Genomic DNA, 12,748 nt, shown 5'->3' with positions numbered 1-12,748 from the left:
GATGTGTCTCTCACATTGGTGTTTCTCTCTCTCTCCCTCTCCCCCTTCCAGCCTCTCTAAAAAGCAATGGGGAAAAAATATCCTTTGATGAGGCTAAAATAAAATATAAATAATAAAATAAAATAAAAATGGAGGCAGGGCTGCCATCCCAGAGGAACCGCCTCGCAGGCCTTAGCTCCCCAACCTCGGGGGTGATAACACTGGGCAAACGAACCTTTGGCCTGGGCCTCGGGTAAGGCCGTGTCCCAGACAACTGTTTGCAAAGGTAACGTTGAGGGCAGACATGGGGACGAGACTAAAAATAACAAACATCCGTTAGAGTTAGCATCACCACGTTAGCTTCTCTGCACCGACAGAAATGCCTTCCTTCTACTGATGTAATTGTCCCCCCGCCTTTGCACCATTTGGGTTTCTGCCTGAACCCATGCTCTCCAAATGGCTATTCTTTTGGCTCAAATAAATGCCTGTTGCCTCTCGCTTGGGCCTTTTAGGTGAACGGGTCTCACAGAGGTCAGGTCACCCAGTGCCCACCAGGGTTTGGCCTCAGGCCCCGGCGCCCGTGTCACCCGGGCAGGCACCTGGCAAATGCGGGAGCCGGTGGGTGTGTTGAAGGAGTTGCTGGTGCTCTTGAGAGCATGTCTGGTGCTCAGAAAGGACTATTTGCACTTTACTTGGCTTTTAAAAGTCTCTCTTGAAATGGCCCAATAGTTTAATTTAAATTTTAAAGCTCAACTTACAAATCTCAAGTTATTTACCCATTTGGTGCAATTTAGCAACCGTTGTTAATGCCTAACCTTTTCGGGACTAAACGCACCTTCTAAGGAAAACATTTTACCGTCCTAAGGGGTTTGGGGTGGCTTTTCCCAGCAGGCCGAGGCTGCGTGTCAGCCGGATGTTTTGGCCATGACTCGGGTATCCCCGCACCCCACAGTCCCGAGATCAGGATAGGCCACTGTGACCTCTTTTGTAATCTCTGTGTCAATAAGGGCTCCCAACGGAGCGACGTTGTTACTGGAAAGGGACCTGGCCCCTGCCAGGTCTGCCTGGGGCAGGCGGGTGCAGTGTGTGGGCTCTTGACTTCACGCAGGAAAAATTTCACAACACGAATCCATGTGGGAGGATGTTTGTTAAAGGTGAGGACGGCGCAGTAAGGAAGGGTTCACGGGAACAGGGGCGGACGAGGCGGGGAAATGGGCCTGGGCTGGGCCGCTTGGGCTCACTGAGAAGTCAGAGGAAAGCGGCCTCGGGGACAGGTTTAGGGGGCTTGCCTGGGATGATCGGCCGCCGCCCACCGCTCCCTGGTCGCGAGTCTCATGGGGGTTCCTCAGAGTTTAGGAGATGCCGGCCTGGGGGAAAAAGGGGCAGGGGAGGGCGTGCTCCTGGGAGGGAGAGTGTGCCCTGGGACCTTGTCTTGGGGGGTTTTAAAGGCTGGGAGTTTAGGGGCGCTCCTAGGAGAGCTCTCAAAAGAATGAACATTCATCCGCTTTATGCTAATGCACCGAAATGAGGTTTACCCTCTTAGCGTCACCTGTCCGTGGGTGTGGTTGGCAAATGGCACTCATTAGATTTCTGCCGTCTCCCCGAGTGGGGTGATTTAAGCTATTTATCCTCGGGCGGGGGAGGAGACGTGCAAACCATTTACTCCCGAGTCCTTGGTTTAGGGAAGACAGGGTTCACTCGGCGGCACACTGCTGTCCGCTGTCTGTCTGTCCCTGGCTTCCAGCCTACCTCCGTAGCCTGGGCTCCAGTTACCTAATTTTTCCAACCCCTCTGCCCCACCCAGGTCTCCTCTCCTCTGGATTGGATCCCGCAAACCCGAGTACTATTTGATTTTATTCTGAATTGTCTACATGCAGAAATATGTATTTCTATGTTTCCTGCCTAACGAGACCACAGCTCCAAGGCGGGATTTGACTATGCCGACCTCCCCTGGCCCCAAGGTCTCCACGGGACAGTCTCACTGGGGACTCGGGGGCTGGGCCTAGGTCCCCCCAAGGTCAAGATCGGGAGGTCATGATGAAGAGATGGAGAGCATGGGCCCTGGAGCCAGACTGCCCAGTTCAAACCTACCGGACTGGGTGGGAGGCCCAGGCAAGCATTACCTTCTTTGTGCCTCCGTTTCCCCATCTGTAAAACGGGGATTAAATTCCCTGGGGATTCTGGTGTGAGGGAGGGGCCGACGTCTGGAGATGCTAAGCGAGAAGGGGGGGCTGCCTCGGGCGGCGCGTGTGGCTTGAGGAAGCACAGGGGGGACAGGCACCTGCTCGTGGCTCAGCCCCGCCCCGAAGTGGGGAAGACGGGTCTGAAATCGTGAGGGGGCAGATCCTCTGGAGACACAGATGTTCTCCGCTAGGCAGGGTGTCTCTTCCTAGCAACTTCCCTGGCCGGTGTGCTCAGTGGTTAGAGCGTCCGCCCCTGGGCTGAAGGGTCTCGGGTCTGATTCTCAGTCAAGGGCACGTACCTGGGTTGCAGGTTCCTTCCCCGGCCTCGGCCGAGGTGCATTCGGGAGGCAACCAGTCGGTGTCTCTCTCACACCAATGTTTCTCTTTCCCTCTCCCCCTCCCTTCCACTCTCCATGAAAAGCATGGAAAAAATATCCCTGCTGAGAATTTTAAAAAAATTTTAAAGTGGAGGTAGTCACCCTAGTTCGTACCAGGGGACGAGCAGCTGAGATGCTGAATTTACGTAAAGCTGGTGGCACACAGCCCGGCACAGCGGACGCCCGCGGGGCAGGACAGCTGGTAATGTTGGAGTCACCGCCCTCCTCCCTCCGGTCCCCTGGCTGCTGACCACCACGCCTGCCCAGGCTCTGGGCTGGGCCCGGGCCCCGGGAGCACTTTCCAGAGATGGCGGCCGTCCAGCCTTTCAGGAAACGAGTGTGGTGCCAATTCCCGCTTCCTCTTGAGGTTATGGCGTAAGTGCCAGAGGCCCGAGGGGCAAGGGCCCTTCCAAAGAACACGGAGCCCGCTGGCTCTCACCCCGAGGTTGAGTCAAGGGCACCTGTGACAAGGCCGACTCCTGGCTCCCAGCGGAGGTCAGAGGTTAGCCTTCCCCGGGAGAGCCCTGGTCCGCAGCCACCCCCACAGGGAGAAGTGGCCACGCTCTCTTGTTAAAGAAGCCATTCGTCACACTGCGTAGGATTCCACTTTGTTCAAAAAATTAGCCATTTGGGTTCATTCCACACACAAACACTAAACACACATACAGGTTAAAGAACCGTTTCCCTCCACACACAGTACCTCCGACAGCGGGCACGGGTCTTCCACACCACGCAATCCTGCAGCTGTCAGTGGGCGTAGACGGGGCAGGTGTCCTACAACCTAACTCACATCTGACTGCCCGGAGCCCACAGGTCCCGGTTCAGACGCCAGTCAGGGCCCCAGGCTGTCATCTGTGCTGCTGACCGAGGGCTTTACATCAGGAGTGAAGTTCTCCCACACCCCCAAGTTTGAGAATCTGCTTGAATAGCTCACAGATCTCGAAGAAACACTTCATTTTATTTAAAGGATGCAGCTCAGGAACAGGGGAATGGCGGTGATGCCCAGAGCCAGGGGAGAGGGAAGGGGCGCAGCTCCCACGCTCTCCGGGTGCACCACCCTCCCAGCACCTAGTCACTAACCCAGGAGCTCTCTGAACTCCATCATTTAGGTTTCTGGGCCCCATGCCAGACCTACTGCATCAGAATCCAAGAGTTTGGGTTAGAATCTGGATTCTCAAAGATCTCTCCAGGGGATTCTTTAGGACGGTTGATTGCAGAAAACTTGAGAGAGTACAGAGAACTCCCACATACTCAGCCCCAGTTGCCCATGATTGTATTCACCTCTTACATCAGTATGCTTGTCACAATTGATAAACCAATACCAATACAGTTATTCAAGTCCAGAGACCACTTAGGTTTCCTTTCTTTTTGCCTAAGGTTCTTTCTGTTCCTGGATCCCATGCTGCATTTATTGTCAAACCCTGAACATCACTGTTCGGGTGACCTTGAGTTCCCAGGAGTGGTAGTCGGGTGTTTTGTAAGATGCCCACTCCCAGAATCTGATGTTCTTGTCATAAGACCTGGGTTACGAGTTCCTGGGAGGACCTCAGAGGTCAAGGGCCATTTCCATCACATCACATCACGATTACGTACCAGCAACATGACCTATCGCTGTGGATGCTGACCCTGGTCACCTGGCTGAGCTAGTGTCTGTCCCTTTCCCAACTGACTTTTGCAGAGAAACAGCAAGGGAGGGAAGGCCCGACTCCACCTGTGACGACCCTGTAAGGTTGCTGTTCGGAAGTGTAGCCACAGCAGCCTGCAACCCAGGTACGTGCCCTCGGCCAGAATCCAACCCGGGACCCTTCAGTCTGCAGCCAACGCTCTCACCACTGAGCCACACTGGCAGGGCCCGCTTCCTTGCTTTATAAGAGCTCTTTGTGTGCGATGGATATTAGTTCTTCATTAAACATACTGCAAATACTTTTACCAGTCAGTCATTTGTGTGTCAACTTTTCCTCCACACAGAGGGTTTTCCTTTTCAGTTGCATTGTCTTTTCTCACAGTTTCAAAGTTTCACACTTAGGTGGTGAAGCTTCCCCGGCTTGTTCTGCACCATCACCCGTCCCAGCTCATGCACAACTCTGACTTTTACTCACCCGCTGCCCCACCAGCTGTCCGGCCTTTTGAGTCAGAGCCTGGCCCCTCACTGTCCCACTGACAGCCTGGACCGTGGAGCTGCTGGGCACCCAGCCCCAGCCTCAAGCTCTTCTCCAGCTCTGCTGCCACCCGGGGAGCTGCGGCCCAGATGGCCTCTTGGATGCTGTACAGGTCCCACTGGGTCCGCAGGAGGGCATCGTCCAGGGTGAAGCAGCCATCACGTGTACGCCGCACTTGGGAGCAGACAGCAGAGGTCTTCAGCTCAAGGCCAATTTCATGCACCAGTCTCCGCAGCTGCTTCTGCGTCTCGTGCATGCACTGCACCTCTGCAGGGACATGCAAGGGCATTCCACAGTGACTCCCCAAACCTGGGAGTCCCATCTCCCTGCTCCGACTTCCTGGGATGACTTACCTAAGAGGAATTCTGGTGGCGCAAAGTGGAGGCATCGGATGCCAGTGATCAGCATGGGGGACTTGCTCATGGGCCGGATCAGGCCTCTCACGGCCATCTCATAGGCCTCCTGGGTCTGCAGGTCAAGGCTGGAGTACCTGGGGATCAGGAGGTGGGTGGACTTGGGTGGTGGGCGTGGGGTGGGGGCTGAGCTAACTGCTTAGCCCTGGCCCTGCCCACTCCTGAGATGCCTTCCCTGAAGCTCCCCATTGGCTCTGCATCTCCCATTCCCCTCCAGGGGCCTGTCCAGCAGTGCTTTCTCTGTCCTTCCAACCCGCAGGTGCAGTCTGCCCTCTGTTGCACTCTCCCTGGCATCGACAGCCACACGTGTGCCGACCGCTCCCGCCTCAGCCCTGTGCCACATGATGCTGTCCCTGGCCTTCCTCTCCATTAGCTCAGACACTCCCAGGGCAGCTGATGTTTCGTCCTGCAGTTTTCCCAGGGGCTGGCCTGTGACCTGACACAGAAGCACTTTGCAGGCTGTGGAAGGAAAGAACAAACAGCTCCCCTCTGCTTTCAGGCTTTGAAAAGGAGATCTGTGGAATCTGCCCCGGGTGGGCGGAGGTTACGGGAGCCCTGTGGACACCTCTGGCTCTTCTAGCACCTTCTCGAGGCCCCTTTCAGGGAGGTGTGGGCTGGGCCCCACTTACGTCACCAGGGCCTTCTGATGGGAGCCTTGGATCAGGGCCAGGATCCGGTCCAGCTTCTCTCTGGTCACATGGTCTGAAAACACCAGGGGATGGTCAGCACACCAATGCCCCTGAGGCTGGGCAATAACAAACGGACAAATTCCCTCCCACAAACCAGCCCTCCTCGGAATCTGAAGGGGATCCCAGAGCATCCCAGGGGTCCCATTTGGGGGTCAAGAGGCCTTTGAGAATCTTATGAAAGTTCAGGCACCTCTTCTCAGAAAGATACACATGAACTCAGCATTTTAAGGACACTTCCAAGGAGCTGTGAGACTCCAGACTAAAAAGAATTTTTCCTGGACATGAAGCTCAAAGATACAATGTGACTTTTGCCTGATATTCTGAGCCAGGCCTCCTGAGCCCCAGTCTAGAGTTTTTCATGCCAGGAACACTGGGAGGGTGGGTGCCATCTGTCCAAATGCAGAAACAGGTGGCAAAAGTGGGCATAACCCTGCCTGCTGGTCTACCGAGTTACTGTGGGACAGGCAGCAGCAACGCCTGGGGGCACTCACAAACTCCGCTGGCAGGCTGCGCTGCGGCCCAGCTGGGGCAGGTGCCAACTGAGGGCTCTAAAGCTTAGGGAGCAGGCGTGGTGGCCAAAAGCCTGCCAGCTTGGGAGAGCCCAGGCCTCTCCTCCCTTCTGCTGGGCTTCCTTCATGCTGTGTCTTACCTGGAATGCACCTGCCACGGCCTCCTCCCCTCATCTACAGCCAACTCAAATGCTGCCTCCTCCAGGAAGCCCCTCATTAAGCACGTGGCTTTTTCCTCTGGGCTTCTGCCAGTCTGCCCCTGGGTCTCTTTCCCACCATTTAATTTTCTTTGGTTTTTACATTACTTTTAAATTATGTAACTGACATCTGAACCTTCATGAAATTTAGACCCTCGCCCTGGCTGGTGTGGCTCAGTGGGCTGGGCATCACCCCGGGCACCGAAAGGCTGCCCGTTCAATTCCTGGTCAGGGCACATGCCCTGGTTGTAGGCTTGATCCCCAGCAGGGGATGTGCAGGAGGCAGCCGATGGGTGTTTCTCTCTCACAATGGTGTTTCTCTCCCTCTCCCTTCTTCTTTCTCTAAAAAAAAAAAAAAAAATCAATAAAAAGTCTTTAAAAAACAAAAAAAGAAAGAAAAAGAAATCCAGATCCGCACAACATCCGTTGTTTCCCCAATTCTCCAAATTCTGGCTCCCTCCCTCCCAGAAGTGCCCTGGATGCCGACACCCACCCACCCGCACAAACACGGGGCTGCCCTGCCCTGCGTTTCACCGTCTCCAGGGGATGTCGAGGTGTCTGCTCCCCTCGCTAGACTGAGGTCCCTGAGGCTGGGGACCATCTAATCACCATATGAACTCTCTGTGCCTGGAATGCGGTTGGTGTTCAGAAACATATGCCAACAAATGCAATACTTTTTTTTTGAGGGAGAGAGAGAGAAACATCAATTTGCTGTCCCACTTATTAATGCATCATTGGTTGACTCTTGTGGGACCCCTGACCAGGGATGGAACCCACGACCTTGGTGCATCAGGATGACGCACGACCTTGGTGCATCAGGATGACGCTCCAGCCGATACCCGGCCAGGAAAACGAGATACGTTTTATGGAAGTGTTAGACCCGGGAGAGTAAGGAGTAAATGGGCCACCTCCAACCGTTCATTCCTCATCTATCCCCACCTACCCACAGTCCATCCACCCCCCATCCCCCATCTAACAAGCACCTCCCATGCCCTAGACCCTGAGCTATGTAAGATCACAGGAGTGAAAAGGCAGTCTCTCCTCTCATGGGTGACAGTCTGGTGGGAGACAGCTACTAAATAATTGCTAACGATTAATTGGTTACTATTCTAGAGTCCATCTACTAGAAACTTAGGGGCTAGAGAAGCTCCCCTGGGGAGGTGACATTTAAGCCAGGGAAGGCAGCACAGGTGAGCATAGGGCAGTCCTGGAAGACAGAACAATGTGTCCAAAGCCCGCTGACTGCTAGCCTGCGCTTGTTGTGTCTGGGGGGGGGGGGTGTTCATGCGAAAGCAAGTGCCAAGGCAGCCTCAGCAGCTCCTCCCACCCACCCTGGGCCCCCGTGGGCTCTCACCATATGTGGTCTTCTCCACCAGCCGCCCATCCTCGCTGAAGTCATCTGTGGCTTTGCCTAGGAGGCCCCGAACTGTGTAATCCTGTGTGGACAGGGACGGGGAGATCCAGGTGTGTTTCTACTCTAAGCCTTAGCACTGAGGAGGGAGGCACTGGACTGAGGCTGGGGGACCCTCAGGTCTTCCTTCAGGGAGCTCACTCAGTCTCTGCCCGGCTGCCCTTGTCCCCAGGGAAGGACACTGGAATTTCCTATGACAGGCAGGACTGGCAGCCCGCAAAAGCGATGACGGTTACTGCAACTACCCCAGGCCTCCATGCCTTTCCACGCCAGGCAAACCTGACCATTTATCATGCCCTGTGGGCTTCTCTCCTCCCCCTCTAAGTGTGACCTATGCAGCTGAATGCCTCTGCCACAAATCACAGTAATGATAGAGATGACAACAGTGACACTGAGCATTTACCGTGTGACAATGACTGTGCCATGTGAGATGAAGTCACTGATTTAACCTTCAAAGTGACCCTATATAGAAAAGGCACCACTATTGTACCCACTTAAGAAATGAGGAAGTGGAGGCAAATAGATGTTAATTGATCCACACGAGGGCCCACAGCTGGCAGAGGCAGAAGCTGGTTTTGGCTCCAGAATCTGTGCTCTTAACCATTAAAAGCCATGGACCTTCTAATGTGTGTCATCTCTGCACAGGTTCACGGTGCCAGACCCCATAGCCCAGCCTGGACTCAAGCTCCCCAAGGCCTAGACAGTGATGTCCACGTCTCAGTTGGGAAGAGAATGGAGTGGTGTCCTGATCAGGCTCTGGTGTGGGACAGATCCAGGTTCAAATCCCAGCTCTGTCCTTTCAGACTACATGACCATGCGCAAGCAACACCCTCTCTGAGTTCTCTCATCTGTAAAATGGGTTAACAACAGATTGCACCGGGCAGGGAAGTTGCAAGGTGCTCACAAGGAGTCCCCGTGCAGGGCTCAGCACAGAGCAGTCAGCATGCAATGCCAGTCATCACTGCCACACTACGGTTAGTCTTCCACAGCCTGTGACCACAAAAACGTGCTCACTGATGGCCTGGGTGCTCCCAGTGGAATCCTCTCAGCTTTAGAATCCTGCCAGTGGCCCCAGGACCCCGGCAGAAAGGACCAGGGGATAAACAGGCTGTTCTCAGCCCCCGTACCTTGGTGAGGTGAGCATTGTACACGTCCGTGAGGAGACTGCGTCCATGTCCCACGCCGAGCACTGAAAGCATCAGGCTAATCTCATACCTGGCTCCCCCTTCCTGTTCTCTGGGAACCCCAACCCCCACAACCCCCATCAGAATAAGTACTCCTGCCTGGCTGGGCGTGGCTCAGCGGTTGAGCATCGACCTAGGATCTAGGAAATCATGGTTCGATTCCACGTCAAGGCACATGCCTGGGTTGCGGTCTCGATCCCCAGTCGGGGGTGTGCAGGAAGAAGCCAATTAATGACTCTCTCACCATTGATGTATCTATCTCTCTCCCTTCCTCTCTCTGAAATCAATAAAATATATTTCTTTAAAAAAAAAAGGAATAAATACTCTCACCTCTGATGCTGCTGAAGCCAGCAAGAGGGCCAGGAAAGTTGCTTCTACAGGGAGCAAGTGGGCTCCTCTGGGTATATGTGAAACTGCAGATTTCTGGGCCCAACCCACAAGCACTGACTGACTTGTGGTGGGGAGGGAGCCGAGGATGCTTAGCGAGCTCTCCAGAAGTTTCTTTTCTTTCCTTAAAGGTTTTTTTTTTTAAATGTCTTCAGAGAGAGGAAAAGAGAGGAAGAGAGAGAGACAGAAACATCGATGATGAGTCACTGATCCACTGCCTCCTGCACGCCCCCTACCAGGGATCGAGCCAGCAACCCGGACATGTGCCCTGACCGGAATCGAACCAGTAACCTTTCAGTGTACAGGATGATGTCCAATCAACTGAGCCACACCGGCCAGGGCTCTCCAGGGGTTTCTGAGCTCTCAAAAGTAAGAGCCCACTGGCCACGTCACAAAGACCCGCACTTAAGTCGGGGTGGCTCTAAGCATGTCCTTGAGCCTTCTTGGGCCTCAGGCTCCCCATCAGTAAACTGGGGATAAAAACACTGTCTGGTCCCTGCAGTGTTGTGAAGACTGAGGCAACGCACAGGAAGCAAGCAGCACAAAGGACAGGCCCCATGAACGGGGACATTGTGGCCGCTCCCTGCCTCCCCCGGCTGCTTCTCCCTCTGGCTGAAAGAGAAAATGATCCTCCATTCACTCCTAGAGAGGGAGGGGGGCATGAGGTCACGTCTGCCTGCCAGTGCCCCAGGAAGCAAGACAAGGCGACTGTGACTGTCCCATATGGAGGATGCAGACACCGCCTGACCCTGGGGACACAGATGGCTCATGACTCAGGGCTTTGTGTCCAGCTCCGGCGACACCCAGACCCTGGCTAGTGGGGCCAGAGTCACGTGCTTGGCTACCCCATGCAAACAATGACAGTTTCCCCTCTCTGGACCAGGGCCTTCACCAATCATATGACCTAGGACGAATCACCTTTTTTTCTTCATGCATAAAGTCAGACAGCATCTACCTAGCAAGGTGGCTGTGGAGAATACATGAGCACAAACGGCTTTGTACCACGTCACGTGCAGGGCCCACTTGATAAAGGCGGGCGACTGTGGGCCCCCCCCACCAGCTGGTCAGACTTTGGGCAGAAATCAGGGGAGGAGAGCAGTGGTGAGAAATGGCTGTTGGCTGCAAGTGGGTTGGGCTCCTAGTATCTCCCCAATTTCTGATGCACTCAAAAGTAAGAGACCAAGGAAATACCCCCCAAGCCTATATCGCTGCACCCCCAGGATCATCCCATCACCTACCAAGCACCCCAGACGCCTGGACATCCAGCCGGTGTCCCACGCCAATCTTCAGGCTGGTGAATGCTGGTCCACATACTAGAAAGAAACAAATGAGGATGGCTCTGGGCTGTGTGATGGCCTCATCCCTAGAACATAGCTTCGTGAAGACTGGACCAGGATCAGGTTGGATTTTCAGCCCTCCTCATCATGGAATCTGGGGCGTAAACCATTTTTTCAGTTCCCTCGGCCCACGGAAAGATCAGCGCAAGATGCCTGTTACTCTACCTATCACCATTCCCTCAACGAGAGGCTTTGAGTGAATTGGGCATAACACCGGGAATCAAGATCATAGGGTTCCCTACCCAGCTCCTGCAGGAGAGTCCTGGCCACTCTCCCAGTGAGGAAATGGAGGCTGTGAGCTCCTTAAAGCAGGACCTGGGTCTGCCTGTTCACAGCTCTACCCCCAGGGCTCAGATCTCACTAGCTGCTCTGAAAATAACTACTGAAAGAATGAAAGACTCATCAAAATATATATGTTAAAATACATATACTCTTTTTGTATATCAATTACACCTCAACAAAGCTGTTTAAAAAAATCAACAACAAACAGAGTGAATGCAGGAATAAGCCTGAAGCACTTACAGCTCTGCAGGTCAGGAAGAATCTAGGGAGAGGGAACCGGGTGGTAAAAAGCCTACTGAACACAGGCTGTTACTTAGGGAACCGGGTGGTAAAGAGCCTACTGAACGCAGGCTATTACTTAATGTCAACACAAAGCCTCAGTTTCCGCATTTGTGAAATGAGACTAGGATTCACCTCACAGGACTGTGGCGAAGATTCAATGAGATGGTATCCGGAAAAAGCTTAATACAGATTCTTACGCATCACACTTGTTACTGTTATACTGTAGAGTCCCTAAACATCACCGCTGAAGGGGTTTAGAGGTTTTTGGTCAACCCAGTGGTCCACCTACAGCCTCTGAAAGCCTAACTCCTTAGGACTTGTATCTGAGGGTCTCAAAACCCACCTGGAGTCCCAGAATAGTAAAGGGGTCAGCAAACTACAGTCCACAGGCCAAATCCTCAAGCCAGTTTTTGTAACGGCTCACGAGTTAAATAAAACACGTTTCCATTTCTCAAAGGCTCAAAACAAAAACCCAAGTAACAGCCTGTGACATAATGAAAATTACATGAAATTCAAGTATCAGAGCCCATAAATAAAGTCTTATCGAAATGCAGCCAGTCTCACTGCTTGACGTATCCCCTGCAGCTGCTTTTGCACTACAGAATCCAGCCTGCAAAGCCTGAAGTGTTTACTTTAATCTGGAAGCTCTGCATATTGCCCCTCAAATACCTCATCTCCACCCTGGCCCTCCAAAGGTCTGGGACGGGAGTCTGACCGCTGCCTCTGCCCGGAACGTGCCTTACCCAGCGGGTGGTTGGTGAGGCTGGGCACACTGGTGGCTGTGAGGGTCAGCTCCTTCTCTTCGCCACCTTCCACGGGGCCCAGGAGGAAGCGAACGCGCTGTTCGGGGGCGGGAGGCTTCCCGGCATTGAGACCTGTGCAGACGCGGGTCAGGGACAAGATATAAGATATGGTCAGTTCCGTCTAAACCCCTGGGGGGGGGGGGGAGAGCAGGGGAAGCACGAACATGGAGGAGACGGGAGACGTGCAGGGAACAGAGCAGTAGCTGGGAAACACGCCCGAGTTCAAACCCTGACTCCACCGCTTACCGACGCCCATGGCGACGGACGAGCCTGCGCCCGCTGACCCGGCGGGGCCCCGGGGAGCAGACACCGCGCGGTCAGAAAGGGGAGGCCTAGGCCGCACGACCTTTTTCTGCGAGAGGATCCCCGGGGGCGCGGCCGCGGGTCTGGCGGGAGGCACTCACCCTTCAGAAGCTGCAGCTCCACCGTGTCCCGCAGGTGCTTCCAGTGCAGCCCCGGGGGCTTGTAGGCCGCGAAGAGCCCGTTCAGCCGCGCGAGGCCCGCGGAGCCCATGGCGGCGGCTGGCGGCGCCGCGTCCCCGCGGAGCTGGGCGGGC

At 54.4% G+C, this 12,748-nt stretch overlaps 1 protein-coding gene across 1 annotated transcript; it reads right to left on the bottom strand.

Annotated features, from left to right (window-relative positions):
* Positions 1-2,753: 2,753 nt before the first annotated feature.
* On the bottom strand, positions 2,754-12,708 carry TRUB2 (TruB pseudouridine synthase family member 2). Its single transcript, XM_016211823.2, has 8 exons — positions 12,597-12,708; positions 12,133-12,264; positions 10,727-10,801; positions 9,045-9,106; positions 7,861-7,942; positions 5,741-5,813; positions 5,052-5,188; positions 2,754-4,965 (listed from the first exon to the last, which is right to left on the bottom strand). The coding sequence occupies exons 1-8, from the start codon at positions 12,703-12,705 to the stop codon at positions 4,631-4,633; spliced, it is 1,005 nt and encodes a 334-aa protein (XP_016067309.1). The 5' UTR covers positions 12,706-12,708; the 3' UTR covers positions 2,754-4,630.
* Between the last annotated feature and the right edge of the window lie 40 nt (positions 12,709-12,748).

The sequence above is a fragment of the Miniopterus natalensis genome, chromosome 12 (genome assembly GCF_054644295.1).
Source record: "Miniopterus natalensis isolate mMinNat1 chromosome 12, mMinNat1.hap1, whole genome shotgun sequence".
In the NCBI taxonomy this organism is placed as follows: domain Eukaryota; kingdom Metazoa; phylum Chordata; class Mammalia; order Chiroptera; family Miniopteridae; genus Miniopterus; species Miniopterus natalensis.
This window is presented reverse-complemented; position numbering and strand designations above follow the sequence as displayed.